Raw genomic sequence first — 19,134 nt, 5'->3', positions numbered from 1 at the left:
AAAAAAACCAGGAATCTTCTAATTTAAACACTTTTTTCTGACATATCTTAGAAGCAACGGAGTAAGACAAAGACCACCTCCTTCTGTGTCTGTTGCCGAGGCAGGGAGGGGCAGAGTGGGGAAGGGAGGAGGAGGGTGTGGGGAAGGGAGGAAGAACGAGTGGGAGGGAGAGAAGAGAGGAGCAGAGGAGAGCAGGGAGAAAGAGGGAGTGAAAGGAGGGAACAGCCCCAGACACCCCCTCAATGTTTCAGATGTGCTTGGATCTCTCTCTCTCTCTGTCTCTCTCTCTCTCTCTCTCTCTCTCTCTCTCTCTCTCTCTCTCTCTCTCTCTCTCTCTCTCTAACGCGTTTGGCACTCGTGATAATTGTCTGTTGTGAGGTCTTGAGCATTTCCTGTGTGTGGGTGGGGGTTGGGGGTGTTGGTGGTGGGTGCGGGTATGTCTAGTGGTGGTGGTGGTGGTGGTGGTGATGAAGGCAATTGTGATGATGTTACTGATGGTGGTAGTGGTGGTGGTGGTGGTGGTTGGATTGAATTATTTTTGTTTGCACTGCTGTTGCTGCTGTGCTAATGGTACTGATATGGTACTTACTACTACTACTACTACTACTACTACTACTACTACTACTACTACTACTACTACTACTACTACTACTACTACTACTACTACTACTACTAGCTGAACACGTTGTCTTGAAATATCTTACCATGATAATATGTAAGCCACTGTATTCGGAAGTGAGGCCACAGAGTCATGCATTATTAGGCTCGCAGGATGAAGCAGCGCAGCCTCATCGTGGAGACTCATGGAGGCGCTGAGACCTCACACATTCCCGCACATTTTGGTAGCGTGGCGTGGTTCATTATGGTGTCTCGCTATGAACTCTTCCACCTTGATCGTTTGAGGTGGTTGTTTTATTTATTGATCTATTATTTTTATTTTATTTTTTTTCGTCATTAGTTTTCCTCTTATGCTTGTTTTATCGTCTTTTGTTTGATTGTTAGGTTTTTTTTCTTCTTTTTTTGCTGTTAGTCTTTCATGTGTTTTAAAGACTAAGTTTATTATTAGTCATCATCACCATTACCGTCTTCACTGTTATCTTCATCATTCTAATCATCATCATCATCATCATCATCATCATCATCATCATCATCATCATTATCATTGCTATACATTTTTATACGCTTTGAACTTCCATTGGAGTTATTTTCAAAGGACACGTGATTAGTTTGTCTGTCACGGATGGTTTTTTTTTTTTTTTTTTTTTACAAATTATGATGTGAAATTCTTGAATTATCGATGATTTTCTTGACAACTCTCTTATGACTGACACCTCATTGGACTTTTTATCCTTTTGTTTTTTTTCTTTTTAACTGCTGTTTTGTTACCCTTGGCAGTGTCCTTCCTACATGATAAAAAAAAAAAAAAAAAAAAAAATCCTCATGAAACTATCACACGAATCATGAAAACACCATTGCAAACAACAGTAACTTTCATCATACCCTGCTAAAAAGTAATCGAGAAAAGGCGCTGAAATGCACGGAGTATGGAAAATCTTGTCTCGTCTTTCCATGCAGCCTCACGTATTATGCTGTCATGGTTTGACATTTTTATGGAAGTGCAAGGATTTGATATGGCAGTATTCAGTGCTTTCTGTCTTACCTTATGGCGATAAGACGTGAATACTGAGCAGCTTCCTGATTGCTCTTATGATTAGCGTGAATGCCTTGGACTTGGCACGGTAATTGAGGCTAATGGGCGGCGCTGCTTGGGGCGTGTGTGGTCGTGGCGATGAGGGGAGTGTATGGCGGCGCATCCCATACATTTAATGAGTGTGTGTTCCTTAAAGATTTTGAAGTACCAGTGGCGCACCTCTTTTTGCTACCATTGTTCATCTTCCCACCACCACCACCACCACTGTTCTTCATTTATAGACATCGAATACAGTAATGTAGTGGTGGTTCTAGTTCTTAAGAAAGGCCGGACAGCTTGGCAAGTGAGATTAACTTCTTAGACATTCTTCATGGATAATTTTTCAGCGGCGTTCTGAATCATGAGCAGGTGTGTTATAAATTGAGGTTGGAGGTTCAGCTACAAAGATCAGAGAACGCTTTGTATTTGAGGTTTATGACTAAGACATTATTCTTACCCGTTACGAAGTGTTTTTTTTTCAGTTTTCACACGCACCTCCTGAGTTTAAAGGCTGAAATCCATAAATCCTTTAAAGTTCTAGACATTCTTTCGGCTTTAACTCTTTCCATGCACTTTGCCTTGGTGTTTCAAGCAGACGTCAAAAGGATAAGGCTCAGTATTTGCCCGTCGTATTTCCACACACACTAACCCAACAAATAAGTGGCCGCGTTGCTCCCAGACAGTTCACCTTCACAGGAACATGAACACCACAATGTGAGGAAAAAAAAAAAAAAAATGCGAATACCTTTTACTTTTACATGATAAAAGAATAAACCTGAGCTTTCTTCCGTCTTATTTCCTCACCCAGTGACACCAAAATATGTGGTGTTGTAGTTCCCACACGAGTCGCCATCACTTAATCATAAACGACACAATAAGAGGCAAGAAACTCACTTCCCTGTCACTTAATAACTCCCGTGCTTGGTCTCCTGACAACACACGAGCTCAGTCCAGCTGGCGCGCAACCCACAATGCACCGCAGCTGTGGTGGCGTGGATTTGTGGGACGTCAATCCAAACTTCTCTAATAGGGATCGGGTCTTGGGAGTTGTGGGAGTCTGAGCTTAAGGATGATTGGTCAGCTGGCGAGGCAGGGCGTGTGTGTATTGAAGTGGTTTTCTGACACCAAGGTTTTTAGATATACTGATAATGGCGTCACTTATCATATTACTTCCGTTTACACTAATGTCCAATAAGTTTCAGTGAAATTTCAGGACTATTCTTCATGATGCTAGTGATAATTAAACCAAGATTCTGTATCACCAATAGGATTCTGTATCACCAATAGAAGAAAAGACCCATATTCTTAAAAACCTCTGTGTCGCACCTCCATGCTTTCAAAATGTTCTAGTTGATCTTATACGGGTTTTTATGACTTGAGTGACAGTTTGATAAAATACCTTCATCATTTAATAAGAGAAACACTCGTGAGAACGCTGCCAATCATCTCTGTGGCCTTTGAAAATAGTGGTGGTATGAGAGCAAATGTTCCTGAATACAGTCCATAAAGAGGGGTCGAGTATATAGAATAAGGCGAAAAAATAGAAGGATGATTAAGACTTTCCTATTATTCACAGTGAGTTAAGAGAATTTATAAAAGATTAGGTTAGGCAAGGTTAGGTAAGGTTGGGTTAGATAAGTTGGTAGAAGAGAAGCCGAGTGTTTAACATAAGAAGAAAAAGAATCAGGATATGAAGAATATGACTTTCCTGTTAGTCTCAACGAGTTAAGATATAGATATAAAAAATTAGGTTAAGTTACGATAAGTTAGGTTAGTTAAAAGTTAGGTTAGGTTAAGTTGGGTTAGTTAAAGGTTAGGTTAGGGTAAGGTTAAGTTAGTTAAAGGTTAGTTTAAGGTTAAGTTAGGTTAGATTGGGGTAAGTTTAGGTTAGTTAAAGGTTAGGTTAAGGTTAGGTTAGGTTGGCTTGGGCCCGTAGAAGAGTGACTGAGTATGTAATATTAGGAAAAAAAAAATGAATTAGGATGTGAAGGGTAATAAAGAGTTGAAATAGGGTTACAAAATATCAGGATGGAGATGTTAACAAAGATTTTCCTTTTAGAGATACAACATAAGATTAAGGTGACCAAAATTGAGTTACATAGAGTTGAGTGTGAGACAAGGAAAAGAGGATGCGGAGGGTTAGAAATGTGCTGTTTGCGTGGAAGAATCATAGTGAGAAGACTGACTGATTTCTTGGCTGACTGACTGACTGACTGACTGACTGAAGGAGAGAGTGATGAGATGCTGAGGGTCCGTGTGTGTGTGTGTGTGTGTGTGTGTGTGTGTGTGTGTGTGTGTGTGTGTGTGTGTGTGTGTGAGGAAGTGTTCATGTCTCAAAAAAATGATGTTTATTGCGCGTCGTTAGCCTCCTCTCTCTCTCTCTCTCTCTCTCTCTCTCTCTCTCTCTCTCTCTCTCTCTCTCTCTCTCTCTCTCTCTCTCTCTCTCTCTCTCGCTAAGATTAAAAACTATCTGTGGAAGTCTCTGATTCTGAACTCGAGCAAATGTCAAGAGAGAGAGAGAGAGAGAGAGAGAGAGAGAGAGAGAGAGAGAGAGAGAGAAGAGAGCTACATTCTTACCTAATTCTCTTCCTTCCTTTTCTTTGGCACACTTAAATAGTCACTCGACGAACACCACCACCTCATCCATTCTCTCTCTCTCTCTCTCTCTCTCTCTCTCTCTCTCTCTCTCACACACACACACACACACACACACACACACACACACACACACACACACACACACACACACACACACACACACACACACACACACACACACACACACACACACACACACACACACACACACACACACACACACACACACACACACACACACACACACACACTCGGGAGGCGTCAGAATGTTTACTTGGGACCGATAAATATACCCAGGGCGGAGCTTCGCCACCTGCACGTGAAAGTTCTTCCTCATTAATTTTCAGTTCAATTAGGGTGGAACCGGCGCCGGGCTTACTGGGCTTCTGGAGAAGAAGAAGAAGAGGAGGAGGAGGAGGAGGAGGAGGAGGAGGAGGAGGAGGAGGAGGTAGATGGAGATAGATAGGAAGAAGGTGTTCAGACGAGGGGAAAAAAGATGTAGAGGAAGAGAAGGAGTTGAAATATATAATGGGAAGGTATGACTGTATTACTGTGGTGTAGGAGAAAGAAAAAAAAAGATTACAAAGAATTCTAAATAACACCAAATAAACCCATTGTGCCGTGTGAAACTGTTTAGGAACTACTTCTAACTACAGTAGGTGAAGAGGTAGAGAGACAGGGCAGTAAAGCGGAAGGAGGAAGAGGAAGAAGATGAGGGGGAAGGAGAAGGAGGAGGAGGAGGAGGAGGAAGAAAAGGTGGAAGAGGAAACAGGAAAATTAAAATACAGGAGAGAGGAGTGTGTGAGTAAAGTTGTAAGAAGTACGTAGTTTTTTGAAGAAAGATATAGAGATGAGACACGGCAGAAAACCAACTGGAGCTGGAGGAAGAGGAAGAGGAAGAGGAGGAATAATAAGAAGAAGAGTAGTAGAAGATAGAGGAAAAGAAAACGAAAAATTTGTAGTACAGAAGATAGAAGTTTGTAAATAGAATTGCAAGGAAATGAAGATGTTTGTTGGAGAAGCAAGAGGTAACAGGAAGAAACAAACTCCGTAGAATCGGATAAGAATTATATACTATGGGAATCAGACGTGGATAAATGGATGTAGAGGGACGCTGGCGGGATGTGGATAAGGACAGCAGTAAAGTGGAAGGAAAGAGAAGCAAGTAGTGATGTGGAAATATAGGGAATGAGGGTAAGAGGAGAGAGGAATGACATAGGAAAGATAAAGGGGAAAAAGAAAGGGAGTGAGGGTATAAGGCAAGAGAGATGAAGTAGTGAAGGTAAGATGGGAGAGGGGAGAGGAAGAAGTATAGGGAGTGAGGGTGAGAGGGGAGAGGAAATAGGAAGGAGGGGCGTGAAGTTGTTTATATTCGATGGGGACGCTCCGACGTATCCCCTGAAGGGCGCCCCGGAAGCTGCTCCACGCCAGTCACGCGGCGGGGTGCGGGTGGAGGAGGAGGAGGAGGAGGAGGAGGAGGAGGAGGAGGAGGAGGAGGAGGAGGAGGAGGAGGAGGGGGGGGATGAGCAGGAGAGGAAAGGACTGAGGTGACGACGACGCCCACATTTCACGCTTCCTCTGATGCAACCTCGCTTTCTTTTTTTTTTTTTTTTTTCCTTTTTTTGTGGAAATAAGCGAAGACGAAGTTAAGAGTGCCAGCCAAGGGCCACCACTCTCCTCCTCCTCCTCCTCCTCCTCCTCCTCCTCCTCCTCCTCCTCCTCCTCCTCCTCCTCCCTTTTCCACCCTCTCCTCATATTCGTGGCAGTTGCAAATATTTTTGTTTTGGCGAACTGTTTACGTCTGGCTAGTGTGTGTGTGTGTGTGTGTGTGTGTGTGTGTGTGTCGTCACTGCTCTGGCTCCCGCACGTCAGCTTTAGCATATGGGGCGATGAGGGGTGTTTACTGTAGTGCGGTGTATGGCAGGAGACCTCATTATGTTGTTTGCTTAGGTCCGCACGCGCCTTGAGTTATGCTCGCGTATACATCTACCTGAGAGACCTCCCAGCACCCACACCTCCACACCCCCACGGCCACTCTCCCATTCATTTTTCTCCCTTACCGTCATTACCAGCGAGTGAGGTGAGGTGTGTTTAAAGGTTGCCGCGCTAATGACACCACTGCCACCACCACTGCCGCCATCACCGCCTTCACTATTCATCACCGCCCTTCATGACTACTCACGGTTACCTATAATCACTTCCACTTCCGCTTCTCCTGTTTATACGCGTACTAATGGTGATGCTTCCTCGTCTACTGCTACTGCTGCTCATGTAACTGCTACTACTACTACTACTACTGGTGCTATGGTTACTGCTGCTGCTGCTGATGATGATGATGCAGTTATAAGAATATTGCAGCTAAAGTAATGTACAATATTAATAGGTTTATCAATACTACTACTACTACTACTACTACTACTACTACTACTACTACTACTACTACTACTACTACTACTACTACTACTACTACTACTATTCCTCCTCCTCCTCCTCCTCCTCCTCCTCCTCCTCCTCCTCCTCCTCCTCCTCCTCCTACTACTACTACTACTACTACTACTACTACTACTACTACTACTACTACTACTACTACTAGGGCTGTTATTACTACTACTACTACTGCTACTAGTACTGCTACCACTACTGCTACTACTACTGCTACTACTTCTGTTTCTGCTTCTGCTACTGCTACTGGTACTACTACTGCTACTACTTCTGCTACTCCTGCTCCTGCTCCTGCTCCTGCTCCTGCTCCTGCTCCTGCTCCTGCTCCTGCTACTCCTACTACTGCCATTCATAACATAAGCAATCACACTATACATAAACCGTTGGAATTGACAAAAGAAACTAACATTAACGAAACGTGTGGAATTATTTATTTCCCTCTACGTGCCAACATTTCTTTGTATGTAATTTGTCATGTATACATATTACGTACTAATTTTATTCCTCCTGTTTAATCATGTACGGCTGTTTCATTGCCATTTTACGTACGTATCTTTATGTATGTGTGTGCCATTCCTCTTCCCGTGCACGTAAAATTTCTTGTGTGTACGTGATCGTCTTCTGTATAACCACGTGAGTTTCCTCCGTGTATGTCATTTTCTCACCATGTGCGTGTTTTCATGTATGCTTTCTGCGGTACACACGCGAACGTTTTCACTGCCAGTTTCTTGACGTGTTAGTGCAAGAGGTGGTTGCAGTGTGTGTACATACATATAAGCTGTTCTGTGTATATTTGCAGCACACACATACACAAACACACACACGGCCCGGTAGCTCAGTGGTTAGAGCGCTGGCTTCACAAGCCAGATGACCGGGGTTCGATTCCCCGGCCGGGTGGAGATATTTGGGTGTGTCTCCTTTCACGTGTAGCCCCTGTTCACCTAGCAGAGCGTAGGTACGGGATGTAAATCGAGGAGTTGTGACCTTGTTGTCCCGGTGTGTGGTGTGTGCCTGGTCTCAGACCTATCCCAAGATCGGAAATAATGAGCTCTGAGCTCGTTCCGTAGGGTAACGTCTGGCTGTCTCGTCAGAGACTGCAGCAGATCAAACAGTGAATTACACACACACACACACACACACTTAAGAGCAGGTTCCTAAGTCAACACTCCAAACTCGCTCACTTTTCTTTTGAGATTTGAATACTTAAGTGATCTTCCTACCTGTCTTGCTACTTGTGGCGAGAAGTGTTTCGTCACCCGCACAAAAACTTCCTAATCCTTTAACTAATTTAGCCTCTTCAATACTGGGACACATTTTTACCAAGAGATTTGTGTACGATTTATCTTTTCATTGACATTAAGAAGGGTCCATGAAGGTCAGAAGATTAATGGCCACAGTCTTCCCTATTTTAATCCTCCACATGAGTTTCCGAAGCTGTAGAAAACTTCCAAATAGTTAACAGAATGAATATGGAAACGCGTCATGGTACTCAACCTAACCTAACCTAACCTAACCTAACCTAACTTAAACTCTGCTGACCTAACCAAACTTCAGCTTTCTCCTATCATATCCTCTACTTCTTCTTTTTTTTTTCTATCCTGTATTTCATTCCTCCATTTTTCTCTTCTTTTATTGCGCTTTTCTATTTCTTATTCTCTCTCTCTCTCTCTCTCTCTCTCTCTCTCTCTCTCTCTCTCTCTCTCTCTCTCTCTCTCTCTCTCTCTCTCTCTCTCTCTCTCTCTCTCTCTCTCTCTCTCTCTCTCTCTCTCTCTCTCTCTCTCTCTCTCTCTCTCTCTCTCTCTCTTTTACTTCCTCTTGTCTTCTTTCTCCTTTTATTGTTTCTTTTCTTCTTTTCTTTTTCTTTCTTCCTCCTCCTGTATCTCACATAGGCTCCATCTTCTACACCCCATCTTCATTCGCCCTTCCTTTTTTTTTTTTATCGCCTTTTGTTCCTTTGATTTTATCCTATTCTTTCCATTTTCCTTTTTTTTTTTTTCTATGTCCTCTTGTTCCCTGTTGTCCTTCTCTTCTTCTCCCTCTCTCTCTTTTTGCCTTTTATCACTTCCTTTCTCTTCTTTCTTCTATTCCTTCCTTCCCTATGCCCTGTTCTATAGTATCTTATTTGTTCTTTTTTTTTTATTCTTTTCTTTTCCGATTGTCTCCTCTTTTACTCGTCTCCTTCACACATCCAGTCTTTCTATTTTCTTTGTCTTTGTTCACCTTCAACTAACATCTCCTTTTTCTTTCTTCTCTATCCTTTTTCCTTCTTACCTTACTAACTCTCCATAAAGAAGCCTGCAAGTTCTTTCCCACTACCTTTCTCTCTCCTTTTAACTCCTTCCCAGCGCCCTCACCTTCCTCCCTGCTTCCTCCATTCCTTCTCCTACTCCTTCCTTGCATAAGCTCCAGGGAAGAAATACTATGCCTGCTAATTATAGTGAACGTGAGAATTTTCAAGCGTGCAGAGGCGAATTTCACTGGATTTTAGTACGTGCAGAGAGAGAGAGAAAGTGTGTGAGAGTGGGAGTGAGAGTGAGAGTGAGAGTTGGGAGGTGGGATGCGACAGGTGAGAAGCAGGTAAAATTGTAAATGGAGTAAGTTGAGGTGGGAGTAAGAGAGAGAGAGAGAGAGAGAGAGAGAGAGAGAGAGAGAGAGAGAGAGAGAGAGAGAGAGAGAGAGAGAGAGAGAGAGAGAGAGAGAGAGAGAGAGAGAGACAGACAGACAGACAGACAGACAGAGAGAGAGAGAGAGAGAGAGAGACACACAGACAGACACACACACACACACACACACACACACACACACACACAGAGAGAGAGAGAGAGAGAGAGAGAGAGAGAGAGAGAGAGAGAGAGAGAGAGAGAGAGAGAGAGAGAGAGAGAGAGAGAGAGAGAGAGAGAGAGAGAGAGAGAGAGAGAGAGAGAGAGAGAGAGAGAGAGAGAGAGAGAGAGAGAGACTGTGCCCTCCCTAATCCTCAAGCTAAACTATACATGGAATGGCACTAAACGTAAAATGAAAGATAGATTAAAACAAGCAACCACAACTCCATATCTGTCCCAGAGAGAGAGAGAGAGAGAGAGAGAGAGAGAGAGAGAGAGAGAGAGAGAGAGAGTGTATGTAGTGCCAGTGCCAAATCGCTAGCTGGGCAGGCCCTCAGTGCCCGCCTGACACAGGGAAGTGCCAGTAGTACCCTGTGTCGCCCCCTGGAGTGACCTGACTTACTCACCTCCACCCGCGTCTTAGAAAAGGAGAGACAGACAAAGAGAGAGGGAGAGAGAAAGAGACGTGCATTTTCTACACGTCGTAAAGAAAACGTATATCTCTTCTTCACTACGTTTAAGTATCGTTAGTTCTGCAGGCACACTACTAATGTACTACTACTATCACTACTACTACATCTGTTACTACTGTTTATAAGTGACAAGCTTAGAAAAATTGAGACTTGCTAAGAAGAAATTCTGTAGACCTCGCGGAGAACAAGACAGATGGGAAGCGAGAATCACGTGTGACAGGGAAGACAGAATACAAGTGTCGGCTCAAAATCTGTGAAGGAAATGAGGACGCAAAAAAGAAAACGAGATAGGTTATGGAGCGGCAAATGAGGAGTGACTGGTACGAGATCCAGGAGAGAAGTTTACACGCAAATGATTCTCGTGTTTATATCAAAGGGCGCCGAGTTGTTGTGGTCTGATTGTTTGTATATCTGCGTCTGCGTCCCGCCTTCACCATGCTCACCCCGTTGCACTCCCCCCAGCATTCACTCCCCGCCCGGTAGGTTAAACTATACGTGTTGATTGAAAGAGGAACGCATTAACAATAAGAAAATAAGAGAAAGAGGTGTCAAAGTTCATCAGAAAACCCTACACTTTATCTGTGCGTGTTAACTTAATGAAGAACGTGTTGCCAATAAGAAAAATGTAAAAAAAAAAAAAAACAAAGGAAGGAAAAGGAAAAATGTTTCAGTGGAGGACATAATTTATCAGAAAACTCTGCTCTTTAACTTTTGAAAGAGGGACGTGTTGTCAATAAAAAAAAAAAAAAAAAATTCGGGATATGAAAAAGAAGCGACTGTAAAAAAAATATATTAAAAGAAAAATACTAAATCAGAAAACTCTATACTTTGCCTATACGAATTGACTGAAAGAGGAGCAGGCTAGCAATAGGACAATAAGAGGCTATTGAAAAGACGAAGAGTGAAATGGGAAAAAAAGATGTATCAGTGAAAAATATGATAATTCAGAAATGTTTCTTTGCACTCTACCTGTTCATATTAGTTAAAAGAAAATATTCCTCTTTTCAATAAAGAATGAAAACCTCTGTGAAAACGAATAGAAAAACTGAGTAACATATGATGACAGAGAAAGTTGAATTATATATCAGAAAAGAAAACCACGCGTTCTTTTCTCTCCAAACGTATAAAGTGAAATAAGAACTTTTAATCTGTGAGAAAGGAAGAAGTAAATGTCGAATCGAAAAGAAGAAAAGAAAATGACAAAGAAACTAAATTAGCTCATCCGAGGAAAGGAAACTCTCTGGTTTTCGCCATAAAGTATTAAAAGAGAGGAACGTATAGAGAAATATTTTGTGAGGAGGAAAACAGTAGGACAAAAAAAAAAAAAATATGGAGGGAAATTGTGAGAGACCATACCCGCGGCTAAAATATGAGTGTTAACTGAAAGAGGAATAAACGAGCAATAAGAAAATAAGAAATAATTGTAGATTACAAAGAAAAAACAAAGGAATGACACGAAGAAGTCTTTAAAAAATGGGAATAAGAATGTCCACAGGGGAAAATAGGCACCGGAAAATAAAATAGTGAAAAGAATAAAGTAATTGAACTGATAAATGAGAAAGTTAATGCCCTCAAGAAAAGAAGCCTGTGGAAGTTAATTGAACGAACACGAAAGAGAAAAGAGAGAGAGAGAGAGAGAGAGAGAGAGAGAGAGAGAGAGAGAGAGAGAGAGAGAGAGAGAGTAGGAAGAGAAAATAAATAAAAGCTGAAAATATAAAAAGAAATACGTAGTCATTGCAAGTTCGAGGAAATAATTTAATAAAGGAGTTCGCTGTTAAAAAGAGAGAGAGAGAGAGAGAGAGAGAGAGAGAGAGAGAGAGAGAGAGAGAGAGAGAGAGAGAGAGAGAGAGAGAGAGAGAAAGAGAGAAAGAAAAAAAAGCGTGAGAACAACTAAAAACAAAAATTGAAGCAGAACTTTGATAAAAAAAAAAAAAAAAAAGAAAAGAATGGCGGGAGTGCTGTTGGGTGGAATAGGGGGACGAAGGGAGGGAGCCAGCCACCTACTACGCTTCTACCGCTGTAAGTTGTGTTGGGGAAAGGGCAGGATAGGGAACAGGGAAGCGGTAGACGGATAGGTTAGTGTGTGGAAGGGAAAGTGAAAAGGTGTGTTCGATATGTAAGGATGGAAAGAGATGTGGTAAGTATGTGACAGTGAAAAGGAAAGATGTGCAGAGAAGAGACCTGTTAATCTGAATGAAGTATTGAAGACAAGTGTGTTAAGTGTGTAGGATGGAAAGAGGGGATGTGGTAAGGATGTGACAGGGAAAGAGAAAGGTGTGGGGAGAGGAGACGTGTTAGGGAAGAGGTGTATATTAATAAGTCTAAGTGAAGTATTGAATATAAGTGTGCTGGTATGTAAGGACGGAAAGGTCAGATGTGGTAGGGATGTAACAATAAAAGGGAAAGGTATGGAGAGAGAGAAGACTTATTAAACAGGTGTATATTAAGAAGTCTGAGTGGAGTATTGAAGTGCATAAAATGTGTGTAACAAGGGTGATGTCGGTAAGATCTTTAGTAATCAGGATAGGACCAGAGGTAACAGATTCGTGCTTGATAATATTTGATCAAACAAAAAATAAATGAATAATAAAAGAGACAGGACTAAATTGGTTGTCAAGTAGAGTGACAGAGGACTGAAATAACTGAAATAGACTCAGTAATTAGGTTATTAGTGAGAGATTATAGAATGGTATGAATTCAGGTCAGTAATGTGAATAGACAGGTATGTTTTTTATATTGCCTTACTCTCCTGCAGCTTTTATTATATCCTTCTTTCCTTTGAACAAAAAAGAAAAAGAAAAATATAGAAAAGAGAGCTGTACGAGAGACGAGCATGCACATAGAATAAAAAAAAAAAACAGAATTGAAAAAAAAAATATGGTAGAGAAATAGAAAAGGAAAGTATCTAAAGGAAGAGAAGGGTATGTAGGAGGGAATAGGTAAAAGAAAGGTGTACAGCAGACAAGAGGGCGTGGGAGGCAATGGGTGTAGCAGTACTGTACATTATTCACAAGGTCGCCAGGAGGTCAATAATTCAAAGGTTGCTAAGCCTGAAACAGGTATACTATGTTGTCCCTTGTTGTGTGTGTGAATGTGTGTGTTGGGGGAGTGAGGGAGTGAGAGAATGAGAGTATGAGAGAGAGAGAGAGAGAGAGAGAGAGAGAGAGAGAGAGAGAGAGAGAGAGAGAGAGAGAGAGAGAGAGAGAGAGAGAGAGAGAGAGAGAGAGAGAGAGAGAAATGAGCCTTACCCTGAACCCAAACCAACTTTTTACCAAAACTTATTTGCTCGTGAACACATGATTATTTTCCCCGCTTAATTAACTAAAGAATTAATGTGCGTGCGGTTCTGTCCCATTACTATTATTATTATTATTATTATTATTATTATTGTTGTTGTTGTTGTTGTTGTTGTTGTTGATCTTGCTATCATCACCAACATATATCACTTGCTAATTAGATCAAATGAAGGGAACGACAAAAGGGAACATTACATTACTCTTTCAAAAAATGCAAGCTAAAACTGAATATCTCTTCCCTTTGCACCTCATTTCACTTTCTTAATAGTTCCCGAGTTTCATTAACTTTTATAAGATTCACATTCTTTTCATTTTCCCTCTGCGCCTGTCCTCTTTATGCACGACCCGCGACTCTTAGGAAAGCACGCCACCTTTCTTCTGCGTTGCGATCCTCTTCTGGGAACCATTGCTCTCAAAACCGTGAAAGTGTGTTGCGTGTGTAGTGTCTCTATGAATCCTCCTAAGATATCGCTTCGGGTGTTTGCTACAGTACGATATGTTATGTTCTTTAACCCATTCACTGCTATGACACGTTTTCATGTCCATTCTGCTTACTATTTGGTGATTTTATACAACTTCAGAAACTCATGTGGGGATTAAAATAGTGAAGATTCTGGCCATTAATCTTCTGATCTACATGAGCTCTTCTTAATGTAAATAAAATCGTCTAATCACACCCAAACTCGTGATAGAAATGTCTCCCGGTACTGAAGGGGTTAATGTTGTGGTATGTTATTTATTGTTATGTTATGTAGAACTATTTTGCTTAAGGTCTAGTATGTTAGTTACCCTTATTTGTTTATTTATTCATTATTTTATTTATCTATTCACCACGTTTTTATTTTGATCGTCAGAAAGGAGGAAGAAAAAGATAATTTGTTATTTCTCCTTGAAGTTAAAGTGAAGGAAAAGAAAAATACAATTAAAGTGACTGTCATCAATTGTGGTTTTAAAGGCATTTTCTTCAGTTAGATCTCGCTCTTTGATGTCTTAATATTAGGTTATTGAAAGTGTTCGGCTTTTGCTTCACTTTGCTACGCACTTGCGCGCGCGCGCACACACACACACACACACACACACACACACACACACACACACACACACACACACACACACACACACACACACAAGTAAATATATAATTAGATAAATAGACATGGAGAATGAATACTGAAAATTAAATGATAATGAAAAAACACCAAATCAAGAAAGAAATTTTACAATATGAAGATAACTAAGCTAAATCAAATCAAGTCAAAGTGATAATAATAAATAAAACAAAAAACAAATAATCAATGTGAAAAATAGAAGAAAAAATGAATGTATATATATGGTATAACAAAAAGTATAATGAAAAAAGTGCCCTACCTTTTTTTTTTTTATTTATTTATTTATTTTTTTCCGTGAGTCGCAATGAATAAATAGCGTGGGTGTCATTCTGGCGTCGCGTCATGAGGAGCAGGTGCGTGGGAGGTGGCGGGGCAGCGTGAGTCAAGCAGCGGCGTCACTCGTAATGCTCGGTTTCTGAATTTCCAATGGATCAGATTAATTCAGCACTACCAAAACGTTTGCGAAATTGCTCCCGCTTCATTCTGTTTCCATCGTTATTTTTTTTTTTCTTACGAGCAGCGTGAGAATTTCGTCTGGTCTCTTGAAATCCTCTTTGGTATAAATACTTACGTGAATATATTTTTCAGACGTGTTTTAACTGATTTCATTAATAATACTTTTATAATATCTTTCCTAACGAATCTGAGCTACCATTTCCATAATCCTCGTGCGATCAGCTGCCGGCAGGACGGTCGCGATGGAATTGAAATGTAGAATTTATATATTTTCTAATGTTCGTTGTTCACTCAGATATCGAAGAATAATAACACTTCACCTTTAGTGGCGCTGAGTCTTTGTGGAGCAGCGGCTGGCTCTTCTGTCCCGCCCTGGTGCCGTGTCACGAGGCGCGGGGGAACACAGCACCGGCGGCGCCTGGATACACGGCGGCCCTGTACAGTGTCCTAAACGTTCCGTCGTCTCACCTTGACAAATGTTCACAGGCTTCGGTGAAAGTCTCTGGGTTCTGTTGGGGTGTTTTTATACTTCGTGTGAGTGTATTTTAATGGGGAAAAATATCCTTTGAGAATCTGACTAATTATTTCTGTGGTGTTTGGAAATTGTCTTTATAGAAGTATATGAAGCACTTGAAAATACTATTTTATTTTTTTGCTTTGGGTCCTGTCATTCACGTAAACAAAGTATTTTTTTTCGGTGAGTTTTCCCTAATTCAACTCCACATTATATGACGCGCCTATCAATATAGTTTCCTCCATGATACGAGTGGTGTGAAATGCCTCTCAATGTTTCTACTTATATATTTCGAAATTGAGGAAATCATAATATATTTTTTTTCTTTAACGATCGTAAACCATTTCTCCGGGTCGTGCATCTGTTCACAACGCTGTCATAGAATTTATAGAAGTTACATATATTTTTCATACCATAGAGATGAGAAGTGTCAGGATCAGAATCTGAGTAACTTTGCTTTCATCTTTGTATAGAATTTTGTCTTAGTGTTAAGTCCTCTGATCAAAGAACGCCTAGACTGTCAGCTTTTGGGAGGAAACAGTCAGCAAACCAGAAGACCAAAGATCCAGGGGAAAATCTTAAACAGTGGAAATGAATGAAAGTAACTCGACCTCAAATTCTGAATCTACTGGATAAGACAAACATAATAAATGGGAAAAAAAATAATGGTGATGTTATAAATATATTTTCTTAAACAGTGGAAATTAATGGAAGCAACACGAACCCAGATTCCGAATATATTGGATAAGAGAAATGATAGATAGACAAAACAAATAATGGTGATGTTCTAAATGTATTTTGTTAACCCCGTGAAAAGCCCACATGGTATAAAAAAAAAAAAAAAAACGTTTCCATTAGGCTCATGTCCGTGTATCAGCCAATATTCGTCCCGTGGCTTCTAAAATATTTGAGAACAGAATGACGGCTAATGCATGTGTCGGAACCAGCGGGCTTATGGATGCCGCCACACCCGCTCTTCGTGGTCCAGTTTTTCAGCTTTTTTTTGCAACACCTTCTGGCAAAAATAGTGAATTTTTTATTTCATTGTTCATTTTAGTACCTATATTTAAGGAACGAAAGAGAAATGTTTTTTTTTTTTTGTCTAGAAAGTTAGAAGAAAAGAATACTTGTGGATAGATACTAGTTAAATTTTATACATGTGTTATTAAATGTTATGTAATGGATAAATTAATGAGTGGTTTGGAAATAAAATAAGAGAGAGAGAGAGAGAGAGAGAGAGAGAGAGAGAGAGAGAGAGAGAGAGAGAGAGAGAGAGAAAGCATAGTATTACAGTGGAAAAAAAAAAATCGAGAAGACATGAGATTTACACACACACACTAACCCAGACCCTCTTCCCACACACTCTCCCTATATTTCCCCCACGCATTCCCTTCCCCCCACACTCACCCAACTCACTCTCTCACACACACACACGTACAAACACATCTCCATTACCCTAAACGCATCGAGATACCAGGCAATCGTAGGCAGTGACCCGTGCTGGAGCCGAAGCCAAGTTAGAAAATCTAGTGAGACCCTTAGCGCTCAGGAGTACCCTTTGCCACGGCGCCTCCTGCAGGGGGAGCGTCCCGCCTTTATTGAACGCTGTAGAATTGAAAGCCATGCAAACCTGAGCCATGATATTGTTACGCGTGCTGAAAGAGAGAGAGAGAGAGAGAGAGAGAGAGAGAGAGAGAGAGAGAGAGAGAGAGAGAGGGCGGAGGAAAGGTTTTAGTAGAAATCTAGAAATAGTATTCATTCGCCGACTTAACGGAAATCTTAAAGTGTAAAATCATTATCATAGAGAGAGAGAGAGAGAGAGAGAGAGAGAGAGAGAGAGAGAGAGAGAGAGAGAGAGCTGTTTAGTAGAAATCTAGAAATAGTATTCGTTCATCGGAAATTTTAAAGGGTAAAATCATTACTAGAGAGAGAGAGAGAGAGAGAGAGAGAGAGAGAGAGAGAGAGAGAGAGAGAGAGAGAGAGTTATATGTAGTAATATCTTGAAATAATAGTCATTCACTACGTCATCGGAAATTTTAGTAGAATGTTATAGAGGAGAGACAGAGAGAGAGAGAGAGAGAGAGAGAGAGAGAGAGAGAGAGAGAGAGAGAGAGAGAGAGAGAGAGAGAGAGAGAGAGTCGGATAACAATATAAATGCCACCCTGGGGAGAAGTAAAATTGAATGCGTTAAAATATTCAAGAATTTACATACTACGAGTCTCATACATTCATCGCAGTTTATGGCTGGAAATCCTGCGAGTGAAGGTGTGGCGGCGCTGACCATGGCGGCGCTTGGTTGTCTTGCTTTTGGAGACGAAGGTAATGGTAATGATTCTCCTTTAGATGACCGTTCATATACTCTTTTAATACGCTCTTCTGGGAGATGGACGGTATGTAATAAGTGATGATTTGTATATTATTTCACTGTCACAGGCGCTAGAGATAAAAATGTATTGGGATTTCTATCTTTGCGGAGTGAAGTGACGATTCTCCTTTAAATGTACAAGTTAATATGCTTTTCTGGGAGACGGACGGCAATAAATGATGATTCGTATAGTCTTTCTCTTTTTACAGGCGCTAGAGAGAAAAAAAAACGATATTGGTGTTTTTTTTTAGAGGAGCGATCGAACTTTAAACTACAGCGATTTTGCTTTGTATGCATAGGCAGTAGAAACAACTAATTTTTTTATTGGAGAGGAGAAAGCGGGCCAAAGGCAACATGAAACGAAAAATAAAGGCCCACAAACTTGCAGGTCCTAGAGTTAGAGTGTTAATCCCCCCAAAGAAGGATAAGTGTCTTGAACCCTCACTCCCTCTCCTCGGTTATGGTGCGCCTTCAAGTGTTATGGGTACCTTCTACAGAGTGACTTGAAAAACTAAATAGAAATATCCGTGCGCTTATTTATTTATTTTTTTTTTGTTACTCTTGAGAAAAAGTAGGTGATTCACTATGTAGAAAAGAAATGTACGCGTTTCTTGTTTTTGCCTGATTTACATAAAAAAAAGTGGCTTCGTTCTTCCTCTCCCTGAATTAAAGAAAATGTTGATTTATAATAAAATAATCCCCGTGTTCCTTGGAATGAAAAAATGATAGTAATCTTTTTTACCATATTTATTTTCTTTTATTTGAGTCTCAGGTAATTCTGTGTCCTGTTGTGAATTCTGATATAACTTATTTTCACTTACATCCAAAGCTAAAACTGTCACTTGGTCTAGAACAGATGGAAACAACAACGAATAAAAAAAAAAAAAAGGAATGAGCTGCGCCACCTTTTATACTTGTTTGCATTCATTATCTCTATTTCATACTCTGGTGAAAGATAATACCAACAACAGTGTCTCTAAACGTAAAAACACGAATGGGCTTTATGTCCACAACACTCACCTTATTTATTACATTTATAGTTCATTACCTCGCTATTTTTTTCTATTACTGACATTTTTTTGCGACACACACACACACACACACACACACACACACACACACACACACACACACACACACACGCACACGCACACACACACGCACACACACACACACACGCACACACACACACACACACACACACACACACTTCTATTTAATCAACTAACTATCATATATACACACTATCTTATTTATTTATCTACTATTTTGTGAGGTTTTTTACTGTCAATATTTTTCCCTTGGAGTTCTGCGTCACATCCACACAAGGATTCACCCGCCGTCCCTCAAACAGACCAAGATGTTCACGTTT

The 19,134-nt window shown here is 40.7% G+C and overlaps 1 protein-coding gene across 8 annotated transcripts in view; it reads left to right on the top strand.

Moving 5' to 3' along the window:
* The window catches only part of LOC123520795 (rho GTPase-activating protein 45-like), a 207,321-nt gene that overhangs the window by 63,450 nt on the left and 124,737 nt on the right, over positions 1-19,134 (top strand). The window contains exon 1 of one of the 8 annotated variants that reach the window (XM_045283402.1): positions 11,891-12,041. The exons of the other annotated variants lie outside the window; for them this stretch is intronic. Within the exon in view, the coding sequence (XP_045139337.1) occupies positions 11,969-12,041 (73 nt within the window). The 5' untranslated portion in view covers positions 11,891-11,968. Of the gene's footprint in view, positions 1-11,890; positions 12,042-19,134 lie in introns of those variants that run through there. 8 annotated transcript variants of the gene reach the window in all.

This window comes from Portunus trituberculatus, chromosome 47, assembly GCF_017591435.1.
Source record: "Portunus trituberculatus isolate SZX2019 chromosome 47, ASM1759143v1, whole genome shotgun sequence".
NCBI classification, from domain to species: domain Eukaryota; kingdom Metazoa; phylum Arthropoda; class Malacostraca; order Decapoda; family Portunidae; genus Portunus; species Portunus trituberculatus.
This window is presented reverse-complemented; position numbering and strand designations above follow the sequence as displayed.